At 40.0% G+C, this 15,711-nt stretch overlaps 1 protein-coding gene across 5 annotated transcripts in view; it reads right to left on the bottom strand.

Annotated features, from left to right (window-relative positions):
* Window positions 1–2,839: 2,839 nt before the first annotated feature.
* MID2 (midline 2) overlaps window positions 2,840–15,711 on the bottom strand; it is a gene marked incomplete at its 5' end in the record, with an annotated part of 86,763 nt that continues 73,891 nt past the window's right edge. For 3 of the 5 annotated variants that reach the window (XM_079727839.1, XM_079727837.1, XM_079727838.1), the window contains 5 exons: window positions 2,840–3,375; window positions 3,966–4,173; window positions 5,623–5,784; window positions 12,597–12,740; window positions 13,843–13,970. In XM_079727839.1, the coding sequence (XP_079583965.1) occupies window positions 2,973–3,375; window positions 3,966–4,173; window positions 5,623–5,784; window positions 12,597–12,740; window positions 13,843–13,970 (1,045 nt within the window). In that variant the 3' untranslated portion in view covers window positions 2,840–2,972. Of the gene's footprint in view, window positions 3,376–3,965; window positions 4,174–5,622; window positions 5,785–12,506; window positions 12,741–13,842; window positions 13,971–15,711 lie in introns of all 5 variants that reach the window. The other 2 variants (XM_079727835.1, XM_079727836.1) reach the window with 2 other exon arrangements.

Below are 15,711 nucleotides of genomic sequence, written 5' to 3'. Positions count from 1 at the left end.
CCTTTGTGTGCATCAGAATTACCTGGGGGAGCTTGTTAAAGATGTAAAATTCCACTTATGTGCCCAGACGTTTTAATTAAGAAGATCGAGGGTGAGGTCTAGGAATCAATTGTTTTAACAAACACCAAAAATGATTCTAACATGGTCTGAGGACCACACTTTGAAAAACACTGCTATACAATGTGATTATTGCTGAGAGGGGTTAGTGCTCAGGGTGCCATGGGAGCTCCGAAGAGAACATAACCCAGCCTAGGGTTTCAGGAGTTAATCTAGTGGAGCGGGGCAGAAGTGGGGAAAGCAAGTCCAGGGCAGAGTCAAAAGTAGGTTGGAGAAACTGAAGCTTTGTCTCAGGGCACTAAAATCTAAAAGGCACAAAAAATGAATGGCATGGGAGTCCCAAGGCCAAGGTAAAGAAAATCGGACTGGGGTGAAGGTGAAGTGTTCTGCACTTACAGCATTTTCACACTATTCCCTTAATTTAAGAACAATTCCTACTGTTTACTCTGGGCATCAAAATTGTTACTAATGTCTCTATTCCAGGCCCAGAGAACAACTTGTGTAATTCAATAAGCTTGGCTAGAGTAATCAGTGTGAGGGGGAAGGTGGCAAAAGATGAAGCTGGGAAAGCAAATAGGGACTTGAAAAGCCAAAGTGGGTAAGTAACTGGGACTTTCTACTGAATGCTATGGGAGCCAGTGAAAGATTTTATGAAGGGGTTAAAATCACCTGTTTTGTTTAAGAATTTGGAGACAGGCCCTAGAGGAGAGACTTAGGGTGACTTAGAAATGACAGACATCCATTTTAAAGCACTGCTACACTGTACTGGGCCTGGGGCTGAGTGGAGGAGATTAATATTTGTTGCATACTTAACTAAATGCCATGCTTAATAGTTAAGTATGCCATACTAATGCCATACTTAACTAAATGCCGGTGTGTGCTAAGCAGTTTCCATGTGCTATCTTTTTTCATCTTTGCAACAGCCTTGTGAGGTAGGTATTATTGTACAGAAGAGGAAACAGCGGCTCAGAGAAGTGAAGTACTTGCCCTGGGTCACACAGCTAGTAAATGGCAGAGGAAATGGATTATTTTAGTCTGAAGGCTACGATGAGCTTTCCATCACAGCAAGCTGTTTCCCAGCACTGCTGAATCTTACAGAGGTTGCTCATTCCCTGATTAGCAGGAAGTACGTGTAGGGTTTTTAAAACCAAAAAAACTGACTTTGCCACTAGATAGTTAAGTTTGAGCCTGCCATCTGTAGCTGCATCAGTCTTGCTTTCCATGTTAGGTGTACAGACAATACGAAACTGTTTCTTAGGGGATTTGTATAGATAGTTTGTCTCTCCTACAGAATAATAAGCCATTTGACAGCAGGGGCTGTGGATTATCAAGAGGTCAGCTTCAGCGTGGTACCTGGCATCTAATAGTTGGTTGAATGAATTAATGAATGAACGTCCACCAAGGCTGTGGAAAGGAAGAGGGGGTGAAGTTTTGGCATTGTTTCAAGGCTCCGATCTGGGGACTTGTTACAACTAACACGTTGTGCAACAACAATATTTTCACGACTCCCAAGAAGTAGACTCCTTAAAGCCGACTCAGCTCCTGAAAGGAGAAAGCTCTGGTGCTGACACTCCCAATCCCAGCAGCAGAACTGACAGAAGCACAGACCAGAAAGCTTGATTCCCTTCCATGATAGTGATAAGGACTGGGTTGAAGCTTACATCCGCATTTGCCATAAAGGGTTGGCTAAGCAAGTGAATAGTGTAAATAAGATTGCGGGAAGAATGATTATTTAACCTGTTTAAGAAAACAAACTATTCTCAGGCATTCTTAAGCACTTCAGAAGTGTTTTATCTGAAAATATAAGTACATTTATATGCAAATAGTTGTTGCATCTACAACACTCCATTCTTACTGATTAAGTAAATAAAGAGGGTTCCTAATGAACCTCCATTATGCAACTCTTTTTTTTTTAAGCCTAATTCTAGTAACTGTATGTACTTGCGAGTAAGAAAACTGTACTTCTTTGAAATATTCTGTGACAGAATTTTTAAGAATTCGGACAAACCTCCTCCATTAGGTAGCATCGATGAGACTGTGCTACATATAACACATCTACCTGGATCAATTTTCTATCCAGCAATAGCATCTCTCATGCAATCTTGTCTCCCTATCTCTCCTGATCCAACCTAGAGCTCTTCCCAGCATCTATGTCATTATTGCATGTGCATGTGTGTGTGTGACAGAAGGGAGGAAGGGAGGGATGAATGGCGGGAGGGGAGAAATGTTGACTGATTTTGATGTTCCCTTTAGGGGACAAAAATGGATGGTATAATTTATTTTCCCTTCCAGTATATTTCTCACGCAAATGACTAAATTAAAAAGTTTATTACGTATATATAATTATAAAATGAATATATAATATATATTATTTATTCATTTTATATATATATTATATATACACAGACATGTTTTCTTTATAATAAATCCTTGATTGTAGGTTTTCTCATAAAAAGCTACATATAATATGGGATCATTTGACACTTCAAAATTCTACTTGGCCTAATTGGCCAGTACTAGCAAGGCTGACACACCCCTGCTTTCCGGCTGGCTAGCCCCTTGTTCAGAGCATCTTTCTACATTATTTACCTACAAAGACCCTAATTCCTTCCAATATCATTTATACTCCTAAATCACTGGGAATTTTTAATTCTCCAATGACAAGAGAAGCATTCTTCAAATTTCTTGTCCAATGGCTTGAACCCAGACTACTCAGATAATTTGTTCTGAGAAACTCAATACATTAATTCAAATACAAGCTTTAATGCACAAAAATTAAATCTATAATATCTAGTTATTTTGGATGCTTCAAATGAACTTTATTTTTGTATCTTGTATATTGGACACTAACTGAGGTTTAGGAGGGGAAGAACTGCTGAACTGGAGAGCCAGTGAATTATAGGCTCTCTTGAAACTTAATGGCAAGCTTTCATCCCAGAAACATAAGGGGATTCTTGAGGCCTGCAGTTGCATTCCTGCCGCTCGGGGTAATCAATAAAATCTGGGGCAGGCAAGCCAGACAGGATCATCAGGGATTTGTTCCAGATTGTGAATGTTGGACAAACTGGAAGAATGAAGGTCACATCAAAAGTATGAAGATGGAGAGAGTTAGCTGGGTCATAGAAAGATAGCATGTTGTTGTCATAATCCAGAAGGACACCCAGACGCTTCAACTGTGGTGGCACATCCACCAGCATTTCCTTGTTGTTATGTCTGACTACGAAGTTACTATTGCATCGAGAGAAGACCCATGAGGAGGCGTTCTTGCCAATCCATTCATTCTTGGGAGCTGATTTGTAGGCAATGCCAATTGCATACCTGTGAGGCAGTAGAAAGGAGAGAGAAATAAACATTTATTAATTATCTGAGTTATGCTAGACACCGTACAGGATATCTAAGAAATAGAATACATGTTTCTTCTTTAAATAGTTTACATTTAGATCCATAATACTGACAGCACTAGAGCTTTTTTTTTATTTTTTGCGGTACGCGGGCCTCTCACTACTGTGGCCTCTCCTGTTGTGGAGCACAGGCTCCGGACGCGCAGGTTCAGCAGCCATGGCTCACGGGCCCAGCCGCTCCGCGGCACGTGGGATCTTCCCGGACCGGGGCACAAACCCATGTCCCCTGCATCGGGAGGCGGACTCTCAACCACTGCGCCACCAGGGAAGCCCATCACTAGAGCTTTAAAAAAAGTTAGCAATTAGAGTGCTGTAACTTTCAACTCCTAGCTCAGTATATTTTCCCTAATTTTATTTTTTAAAAACTGGCAAATTTTTCTAGCAGTGGTTTCCATCACATGCCTTTTAACCTTGACTTACTGGTATTATGTTTGTGCTATAGAACTGAATCTCCCAGGAACCTAACAACAGGGGAGAGAGGAGAAAAGAAAAGTGGGAACCACTTACCATGTTGAGGAACCCATGACCACCTCCCAGTAGTGGCAGCCACTGTCAATGAATATATTTCCTGCTGCCCCATAGCATCCTGTGCCACTAAACCTCTCTGGGGTATGGCTCTTCTTCAGAGAGCTTTCATCCTTCTCCATCTGCAGTCCATCATTGGAGATCTTCAACTTCTTGTGAGTCATTTTGGGATCCAGTTTAAAGGGTTGGCCTGAAAAAAGTAGAAAAAAGAAAATGCATGAGGAAGTATTTAAGAATTCTATCTTTGTCCTCCAGGACCATCACTATCAGAGGAGCCTTGACAAGGTGATCATTCTTGAGTCAGTGAAAGTTGACTGGTGTTTGGATTATATTAAGGAAGCAGGCCAGAAGCCACTGTTTTCAATAAAATAAAAATAAGCTGTCCCCCCTTCACAGACTATCAAGTTAAAAGGAGGCTCTCAGGGTCTCATGTCCTCAAATAAGTTTTGTACTTTGCTTTATTTCAGTGGGTGGTTTGGGCTTTGAGCAGATTTTAGGGGAAGGAGTATTTGAGGTGAGACAAAGTGAGGGAATAGACGAGATAACTGCTGCTTGGTGGCAGAACAAAAAAACCTGAGAATAACTCAACTACAGGACAAATTGTTTGCCCTCTAACTGCTGGGATGTAAATAACACATAATTAGGTAACTTTGTTAGAGTGACTTTTGCATCATCAATAATTAGAAAAAAATATTTGTTGTGCAGGATCATTCACAACAAATTATTCCTTACAGTCATAGACAAAAGCAGTTAGTAACTAGAAGCCAACAGCTGGGTATGGCAAGAGCTGTATAACACAAAACGCGTCTGGCAGACACCGTTGGAGAACATAACACCCACCCCCTACTTTTTCTCTCTTACCTGCTTTTACTATAGAGGTCAGAAAAGCTAAATACTCAAGCTCCTAGCCTCCCTCGCTGCTAGGGTTGACTAAGAAGATGGAAGCACAAGTCAGAGAGGATGGAGGAAACTTCTAGGAAAGTGTCTGCTTTCTTGATGAAAGGGACAGCCATCACGTGTACCAACACTTTCCCCCTTCTTTCTATCTTGAAAGGAAATATGAGGTCTAGAGGTTGCAGTGGCCATGTTGTGACCATGTGACAATAAGCCAACACACAAAAGGAGAAGGAGCCTGGGTCTCTTACGACATCACAGAACTGCTGCACCATCCCTGAACCGCCTAACCTTCGAGCTTCTTGCTACGCGAAAGAGAGAGAAAAACACTATTTGTTTAAGCTGCTAAAAAATACTATTTGTTAAGCTAAATTAGTTGGATTTTTCGGTCACTTTCAGTCAAAAGCATTCCTAGCAGGTATGGCTTCTCAGCAGGATTTTACCAGATTATCACAAACAGTACTCTTTTACTCAATTGTCCCCAAAGCATGCAGACAGAGTGCAGAGAAAAACTCTTCACTAACATCCTCCCAAGCCACCAGCTGTTTTATGTGTATCTCTGTGTCCACATACCTCCCAAGGACACAAACAAACCCCCTGCCCAAAGCACAGACTCCAACAGTACAGCTCCTCTACCCAGTGCCACTGCCCTCTTACACTGCTGTGGGTGCCAGTGTCAGGCTAAGTGTACTTGCTGGCACGGAGGGCAAAACTGCTCTCTCCTTTTGGAATCACCACAACGTACTGTTTGTTTTGAGTCGAGTAGGCTCACTGTTCCGGCTGCCTGCTTGGTTTATGGCTTTAACAATGAAGATGTAGCGTGTCCCACTCTGAAGTCCATGAACTGTGTAATGGTTCTGTTTGATGTTGGGCACAATCATCCAGCTATCCACGGAATTATACAGGCCTGTAACGTGGGGAAAGCAAGGATGTTAAGGTAATAGAGGCAGGATGATGAGAAGCACACTGAAAATCCATCATAAGCCCTGCCCCCAAAAGTGAATTTCATTTTGTTTTCTTTTGAGTCGTGGAAGACATAGTGAGATGAACCTCCTCTGCTTCTTTTCTCCCACGGAGCTAAGCTTATGCCAGGCTCCTTGCTTCTGGTAACTGAATGTAACCACCAGTGAAAGTTAGGTTACTCCAATTTGCTGCCAAATAATACAGGAAAACTTCTATACAAAATCACAGAATCATCTATTTTATGGAGTGTCTAGGTCTTTACCCCAAAGGTCCAATCCTCTGAGATCTGAGTCTGACCTCGAATGGGTGGAGCAGAGCACAGTAACATGGAATCTCAGAGCCAAAAGGACAACTAGGCACTATATTTCCCTCATTTTACAAATAGGAAACTAAGACAGAGAGAAGAAAAGTGACTTGCCCAAGGCCACAGATAGCTGGGGATGGTGCTGAGAGTAGAACTCTGGTCTCTTTAATCCTAGTCTAGGGTTCTCTCCACTACATCACAATTCACGGAGCAAACAGTAATGTTCCTTAGTCTCTGCAAGGTAGTGAAGCTTTCAGGGCTTATGATTCAACTCTCCCACACCATCCTCACCCTTACTTCCAATCTTGGTGGGCTCCAAGGTGTCATAGGGAAGCCAAGGAGATGACGTAACAGTCAAAGCAGAATATCATCTCCTCACTTGACACTACCCAGTTTTACCCCTTCCTGGTTCTGATTCCAATACTCATTTGAGGTTGGGTGGTCCAGGAACACATTGTTGTCTGGAATGTCCTTCCCTCCCAAGTAGGGAAAGGGATCAGAGATCTACGTTTCTGCTTTTGAAACTCTTTAGACCATAAACATTGACTTAAACAGAGAAAATGTACATAATTAAAAACATGTATTTGGCTAACTTTTAGTAAAAGAGGGATCGACATTCTAGCCTGTGAATTTAGACTTATCTCTTCTGTTATCTGCTTTTCAGTCAGGTTACCACTTTTTAACCGTAATTCTACCAGAGGATAGAAAAGAAAGGGAAGGGAAAATGAGTGGTGAATTTAGTCATTTCTATGCAGCTCTAGCAAAGGATTTAGTGAGGTTAAAAACTGGAAATAATAATAAGTGATTTGAAAGAGATATGATCAGAAGGGTTTTATAAATAATTTGGGGAGCGGTAGAAGAAGTCTAAATTAAAACTAGAAAAAGAAGCATAATGGGGTGCAAACAGATATGCTATAGAAAGAAGAATAATTGGTGGCGATGTTCAGTGATTCTCATGAAAAGACACAAGGATAAGGGCCAGGAAAAATGTTTGAGGGCTTGGCTGCCTATGTATCAATGCACAGTATGAATCATAAACTGCACATTAAATTTTAATACTAAGAGGGAAATATATGATCTTCCAGATATACTGCTAACAATACAAAACCAAAACAGACTTCACAATGAAGTACTATGCAGCTATAAAAAAGAAGGTGGAAGATCTCTATGAACTGATAATGGAGTGATTTACAAGATATACTGTTAATTTAAAAAAGAAAATTGCAAAAGAGTTTATGTAGTATGCCACCTCTTTTTTTTGCGAGAAAGAAAGGCAAATAAGAAAACATACATATATTTGCTTAGATTTACAAAACAATAATAACAAGAAGAAGGAAAAACCAGAAAATAATGAAGCTGGTTGCCTACAGGGGTGGAGGTGGGGGAAGAAAATGACAAGGATACAGGAGAGAATGACACGTCTCTGAGTACACCTTTTTTGTATAGTTTCCCCTTTTGGAAACATTGTTGTTTTACAAGTTCAAAAAATTTAAATGCTGTCAATATGAATGGGAAGAGTGGGGTCTAAAACTGAAGGCAAACCGAAACAAATGAAGCCACCTGCATTTCAAATGTAAACAATCACAACAAAGGGCAAGAGGAGAACTGTAAACAAATCCTCACTATTGTTTGTGTTTGCAGTGGGATGGGCAACGCCATTCTGAAACTATTTCACATACGTTATTGAGCAAATGAGTATCCATGTTGCTGTTGCTGGGAGCCAGGCTTCTCATTGTGGAAGTAGGAACATACAAATATGAAATGGGGGAAGGTAAGAAAGAACCTGTGGGGACGGACTGGAATTGGAGATATTGGTATAAACTCATTATTTCTAAAATATGTATTTGTATGTGTATGTGCATATATATTGCACATATGTTAAGTATGTGTGTACGCATATTATGTGTGAATATGTATATGTACATGGGTGTATGTGTGTACTTCTAGTACCCAGGTTTTGGTCTGTAATAACATTCTCCTACTAAAAGGGACCAGGGTTCCTCGGAAAAACGGTTGACTTCAGGGCTGGGGCAGGATATGGTCAAAATGAGCGTACAACCTTTTGTTATGCTGAAAAGTAAGAAAGCACTGGAGAAAATGATGGAAGACTATAAGGACCCAGGAGTCAGCTTAAAAGGCTCCCACTGGCTAAATTTGGGCAATCTGAGCACCAAAATAAATAAGGGCAGTAAAGAATTATAAACCATTGAAAAAAGAGAATTCATAAGTCCCTACTGAGAAGTAAAAAAATAAAATAAACAAATGAAGGATGAGACTTTTGCTTAAAGTAGGATGCAGAGTGGCAACTTGTAAATGTGGAAGGGGATGCTCAGTTGGAAGATCGTTATTCTGCCATCATCAGAGTAAACATTGGATCAGGTGAGAATTATTGATTGATGCTAAAACAGGGATAGGGTGGGATGGGTTTGATGAGGAAGCAGGATATTTTCATGGTCTTAAAGTATCATGGCACAGATTGCTTATTAGTTGCAAAAGGAAAAATAGTAACTATGCAAAGAAGAAATCAGGCAACACCTTTGATCAAGTGATCAAAATTAGCATCACCAATGAAGGGCAAGTACACATCATGTGTCTCCAGTTGTGACCTCCTAAGGAGAACACGTCTCTTATGTAGCCTTCCAGCCATAAATGTGTAATCTGAATATAATCGTGAGGAAACATCAGACAAACTCAAAATGAGGAACAGTATAATAAACAAATTAAAAGGGCACTTTAAAAAATATCAGTGTCATTAAAGACAAAGAAAGGCTGAGAAAATGTTCCAGATTAAAGGATGCTAGAAATATGACAATTAAGTCCAATGCCTGATCCTAGACTATATAGGACAACATAGGGTCCTTAATATGTCAGAAGGTATATTATTGGGTCAACCGTCAAGATTGGAATATGAATGGTGGATTAGTTAAAAGTACTGCATCAACGTCATACCTCTTAAAGTTGCTAACCGTACTGTGGATACATAAGAGAATTTCTTTATTCTTAGGAAACACACACTGAAGGATTTAGGGGTGAAGGGCCATAATGTACGCCAATTACTCTCGAATGGTTCAGAAAAAATGGACAGAAACAGAGAATGTTAGCAAATGATAAAGGAAATGGGATAAAATATTAACAATAGGTGAATCTGGGTAAAGAGTATATGGGCCTTCTTTGTGCTGGTCTTGCAACTTTTCTTTAATTTTGAAATCATTTCTAAATTTTAAAAAGGTAAATATATGATCCTCTGGGTATCACTGAGACTTAATGAGATGGAATTTATCATTGAATCATGGTAATGGAAGTATAAACCGTGTTCAAAATGGAAAGACCACAATATGGAAATCCATGAACCTGAGTGTAAATGTGCATGGACAGCACTTGCATGAGAATGAAAATGAGGGGAAATAGAAGTTACATCTTTGTGGCAGTATGTTACAGACTGCCTGGCCAGGGAGAGGTTATAACCAGTGCTTTCATCATGCAAAATGCAAAGCTGAAACAGAGGAAAGATATACAGTAATGGGGAAGACCATTATCCAAACATCTGTTGGAATTCTCATTCAGCTAACAGCATCATCTGAAACATTATTGGCTTATAACAATTTCAAATCTTACATAAAGTGGGGAGAAAGTTTAAAATAAAGGGGGAAAGTTGAAAAAATAAGAAGTACTTCTCCAGACAAAATTTTAACCAGCAAGGAAGAAATTTCTGGTTAAAGAAAATGTGGGGGCTTCCCTGGTGGCGCAGTGGTTGAGAGTACGCCTGCCAATGCAGGGGACACGGGTTCGTGCCCCGGTCCAGGAAGATCCCACATGCCACGGAGCGGCTGGGCCCATGAGCCATGGCTGCTGAGCCTGCGCGTCCAGAGCCTGTGCTCCACAATGGGAGAGGCCACAACAGTGAGAGGCCCACGTACAGCAAAAAAAGAAAAAAAAATGAAAATGTGGAGTTTGACTATTTTAAGATTCTTCATGTAAGTGGTATCATGTAGTATTTGTCTTTCTGTGTCTGGTATATTTCACTTAGCATAATGCCCTCCAGGTTCATCCATGTTATTGCATGTGGCAGGATTTCCTTCTTTCTAAAGGCTTAATAATATTCCATTTTATATATATACCACATTTTCTTTATCCATTCATCTGTTGATGGACAACTTTTTGTATGTCAATTATACCTCAATAAAGTGGTTTTAAAAAGGAGAAAATATAGGAAAACCTCAAGGGAAAGTAGCTCTCACAACCAGGGTTCAGTCAACAGTGGCACGCCAGACCAGCATGTAGGACTGGAATCTTCATGAATATTTTTTCCTAGTAAAATAGTTTCAACTTATCTGCCCATTGCCATCCAAAATTTTGCTTCAGGGCTCTGTCTTTGTTCCTGTCCTATTCTACTTTTCTATCAATGGTCGAAGGAGGAAGACATAGAAGGCAAGCTGGAAGGGAAAGTAAATATATTGAAAGGCAGAAACTACATACAAAAGAATTTTGGTAGGCTGGAATGAGGAGTCAGAACTAACCAGATAAAATGTCATAGGAATAAATTCAAGATGTTGTATTTCAGTTTAGATATTCAATTGTATAGGAATAGGATTTGGAATGCCTGGGGATTTCAGCTGACTATATGCTCAGTCAACACAACAGTCAACATGGCTGCTGGAAAAAAGGTACAGGACAAGGGGGCATCAGCTAACACACAAGAGCAATAATACAGCTATCCTCAGTGGACTAGGACTAATTGGTAGCTGGTTTAATTCAAGGAGCATTAACCTTGAAGTCTGACAGGCTTGGGTTCAAATAATGACTCCATCAGCTTGTAGCTCTGTGACCTTGGACAACTCATTTAACTTGAGCCTCAGTTTCTACGTCTATAAAATAGAATTAATATCATCTATTTCATAAGGCTAAGGAAGAAGTCATGAGGACCAAATGACATAACATATATGGGAGTGTTTGTAAATGGAAAAGCATAATATGTATCCAAATTGTTATTATTCACTAGGAGGAAGTCTTAGGCCTTTTATAAGGAAGCACTGACAATTATTTATAGCTGCACAACAACTGAATGGGCTATTTTGCTAGAATTCAGCTACCCATCACTGGAAATGTTTGAGCAGAGACAGGACAATCACCTACAGGGTTTCTGGTAGAAGGGAAGAAGATTTGACAAGATGACGTCTGAGGTCCCTTCCAATTCTAAGATGCTATGGTCCTATCACTATTAAGAATTATCCTCTAAGCTTTTCTTTACAAAGGACTATGTACCCTTGAAAACAGAGGTGACAGCCTTTTGATCTTTGTCACTTCTTAGACTTATTCTCAACTCCCAGGAGACCATTGCTCTCCCCATATCAGGAAAGAGAAGCACAGTTACTGGCTTTAAGACTTTCCCGAGCAGGAGAGACAACTGCAAACAAGTATGTTGGGGAGGCCTTAGCGTTTTGCGACTTCACAACCTGAAGAAACACACAGGAAAGCAGCTACCAGGGCCAAGTGGCTTAGGATGGAGCTGCACGAGGCAAGTGTTTTTTAGGGTTTGAGCCCAAATGTCCTCTCACCTCCCCATCCCACCATGTGGCCCTAAATTGTCACAAGACGGGAAAAGGAAGCCTATCGGGATGGTTTCGTTGGAAAAACTCCTCTCATGCGGGTCTGTGAAGTCAGACACAGAAGCACAAACACAAGGTAAAAAGAAAATACTAATTTGCAGCTACACAGATGCAACCTGAGGGTGCAAATCAGTTCCAATCTTGAATCCACTTTTAATTCTGCTTTCATTTCCATTTTCCCCAGCACATTGAGGGGAACTTGCAGCTCTAGTTAAGATCCTACTGCCTAGTCTTGCTCCAATTAGGCTAAATGACTGCTTTGCGAACGTCTTTCATTTGCTGGCCCACTGATGGGCCATTTTATATTTGGTGTAATTCTTGGAGGAAAGGGAGAAGGGGTAGGGGGAAGAGTGACAAGAGGCAGGAGGCTTGTCACTTCACCTTTTCACTGAGACAAATAGGTGTGGTAGAGAAGTGGCAGTCTTTGAATGTAATGTATTTTACCATGATAATGAAGTGGAAGAAGAGTCAAGGAGAGAGATGTTCACACATATAGAATCAGCAATGATGGTGGCTTAGCTACTCAGGAATGAATTCTGAGCTGTGTTCTGATTTGGGAGAGTGGAGTGACATGGATTAACTGAGGAAAAGCTAAGGATTACATAAACAAATGGGAGTGGCCCCAGTGACTGCCCAGCAAGGAAATACACAACTTGCTTGTCACCCATCAGTAAGGTCTTTGCAATGCCCTGGGGGAGCTTGCACTGTCTACGAAACACTATACTAAACAACCTAACATGTCTTACAAACACTTGCCTCGTGGCGCCCCGGCCAATCTTGAGCAGCTTACTGCTTCCTTACATTTCCTTATCTCTGGCCACAGGCCCCAACTACACCATGACTTACTGATGAAGTTAGCCTGGCCAGTGAATATGGTGTACTGAAGCTCATAGGAGCTGATGCTGAACTCATCATCCGAGATCCAGTGGACTGTAATGGTGTCATGGGAAGCAGTACAGAGTTCCTCTCGGATAGATGGTGGGTTTGGGGCTGTAAGGAAAGGTGGAAAAGAAGGTAAGGAAAGCATACTCTCTGTTCTGGAATTTTACAATCGTTATTCTTGCTGCCCAACCCAACATCTCATGGAAAGGAGGTTTTCTTAATAAGAAACTTTAGATTGCATGTACCATACAACCTGAATCCAAGTGCTGAGACCTCAAGTTCCCCCAAACCACTTTTGCTTCAATGGTAAAGGTATTTTAGGCAAAGATCTAAGCCTAAGTTATTGAGATGATTGATTGCCCATCGTCTACTCTGCCTGCACTAACACATATGTAGATATTAGAGCAAAGTGGTCACATGTTTCCTTATTACATGACCTTCGACCTATTTCTTTTTTTTTCAAAGTAAGTTGTATTATCTATTTTTGGCAGTATTAATAGGGGTTAATTGTGCAAATTAATATGAGTTCCCTCATCTGTAAAATGGGGATGATAATTACCTCACAGATTTGTTGTAAGGATCATGATATAAAATTAATATATAGTGTCTGTTATAAAGTAGATGTTCAATAAATGACAACTATTTTAACATAGTAACAAAGATAACTACAAACACAAAGTTATTGTGTGTGTATTTTTGTCTCATGGAATGATCATTCAACAATCCTGAAGGTAGTCAGTATTTTTAACAGACTGTTTGTCTCCCTCATCTTCTAAAATTCTCTGCAAGTCAGATATTTTTCTTCCTAATCTGCTAATCCCTAAATTTCCTTAAAATCATTTGGGTGGTACCTATACCTATGTGAGACATTCTCTAATATTCTTTAATTACCACCCAAGTTCTACCCCTTATAACAAGTGACATTATATTACTGACAGGCTCATAAGGAGAAACCATCAGCAACTTCTTGTTTTTTACCTTTAAGTAAGGATGGTATGTATACCCATTCTGTCCCCGGAGACACTGACAACTCATTTCTCTTTTCTGTTACATGAACTAAAATATATTCTATGTAAAAAGATACATGTATCATTTTAAAGATTATAAAAGCATTTTCATGATCAATATTGCCCTTTACAGATTATTTTAAAGTAAAAGCACACCAAAAGAAAAGGACTAAAATGGAAAGGAAAGCACAGTATTTTCACACCTGTTAAATAATCCAGCCCCTCCAGCAGTTTCTTTTCTCTGGAAAAATCTAAAGCAAAGTTTTCAAAGGCATCATTAAAATTGATGTCTGGAATCAGAACTTGAGAAGATGCAGTTGCCATAGCGACCCTAGAAGAGAGAAAAGTACATCAATATACATCAAAATAGGTTTGCAACCTTTATCCAATGTTTGATTTCTGGTTAAACAAGGTGAAAATAAATGACTGCTAGGGCTTGATTCATTTAGTGAAAGATATCATATCTGTGCTTTTCCAATGGAAACCATTTAAATTTTAATCATCAGGAACCAATTAAGGGTTATACCATATTTATTCACATATGTTCACCCCTCAAACACACTCCCCCATCCTGTCTTAATTAGGAGAAGTAAATACAGGATTCTTTCCCCTCTGCATCATTTTCCATCTGGCAGGCAGCATCAAAACTAGACCTCTGAAGGCTTGGTAAGAGCAGTTTGAGAGAATTTTTTCTCCCCCTCTGTTTTTTTAATGCTAATCAACAAGCCAGCATGCTGGGGCTTCGTTAAAACCCTCCCCTAAATCCTGTACTTTGTTTGACCTTTTATAACATTTACATTTAATTTTATTATTCTCTAATTGTATAATGCTATGCTAGTTTTATCTCCCCAACTAATTCTAAGAGTCTCAAGAGCAGGATCCATATTTTGTACCTCTTATAATCTTCCATGGTCCCTAACACAGTGTTGGACACATAATGAATAAATAATTTTTGAATGAATAACTGAATGACTAACAACAACACAAATGCTAACCTTATTGAGCATTTAGTACATGTAAGACACCATGCATGCACTCTACATACATTAAGTTACTCCTTACTATCACCCTGCATAGCAAAGGTTATTTCCATTTTGTAAATGAAACATAGAAAGGTTAAGGAACTTGCTCAAGGTCACACAAGGATCAGAAAAAAATATATAACTGAACCCAGGTTCATTGGATTCTAAACTTTATACCCTTAACCATGTAGACAGTTCCTTTTTTAAAAAAAATAAGGTATATTTTTACGTACTTCAGCAGTTCTAAACCACTGTTCCACATCAGATTTATCTCTGAGCTTTGATCAAAATATGCATGTTTAGGTCCTGTGCCAGACCTGAATCAGAGCCAATGAAGATCCTTGAGCAAGCAAATAACAGGATGGAAAGAAACATTAACTTGGCAACAGTGTTGCATGTTAGAGAGGAGAGAAGAGGCATTGAATGCAGGAAGACCACAGAGGAAACTTGTATGGTGAACTAGTTGTAAGGGGATGAGGAGTTAAACAGATACATATCCTTATGCATGGATACCCTGTTACACATCTACCTACAATAGCTTTTGGCTGTTTCTGGAAATTGAGATGTTTCAGGAATAAAATTCAGGTCAGGATAAACAAATGAAAGACTAATACAATGAGAGCCACTGAAGCTTCTGAGGCAAAGGAGTGATGTGCTCAAATTTATGTTTCAAGGACAACACTCCAGGGCTTCCCTGGTAGCACAGTGGTTAAGAATCCACCTGCCAATGCAGGGGACACAGGTTTGAGCCCTGGTCCAGGAAGATCCCACATGCCTCAGAGCAACTAAGCCCATGCGCCACAACTACTGAGCCCGTGTGCCATGACTACGGAAGCCCACGCGCCTGGAGCCCATGCTCCACAACAAAAGAAGCCACCACAGTGAGAAGCCCGTGCACCACAATGAAGAGTAGCCCCTGCTCTCTGCAACTAGAGAAAGCCTGCGTGCAGCAACAAAGGCCCAATGCAGCCAAAAAAAAAAATAATAATTAATTAAAAATATTTTTTAAATAAATTTAAAAAATAAGAACAATACTCCAGCTGCAGTGGA

Source organism: Hyperoodon ampullatus (genome assembly GCF_949752795.1).
Source record: "Hyperoodon ampullatus genome assembly, chromosome: X".
Lineage (NCBI taxonomy): Eukaryota > Metazoa > Chordata > Mammalia > Artiodactyla > Ziphiidae > Hyperoodon > Hyperoodon ampullatus.
This window is presented reverse-complemented; position numbering and strand designations above follow the sequence as displayed.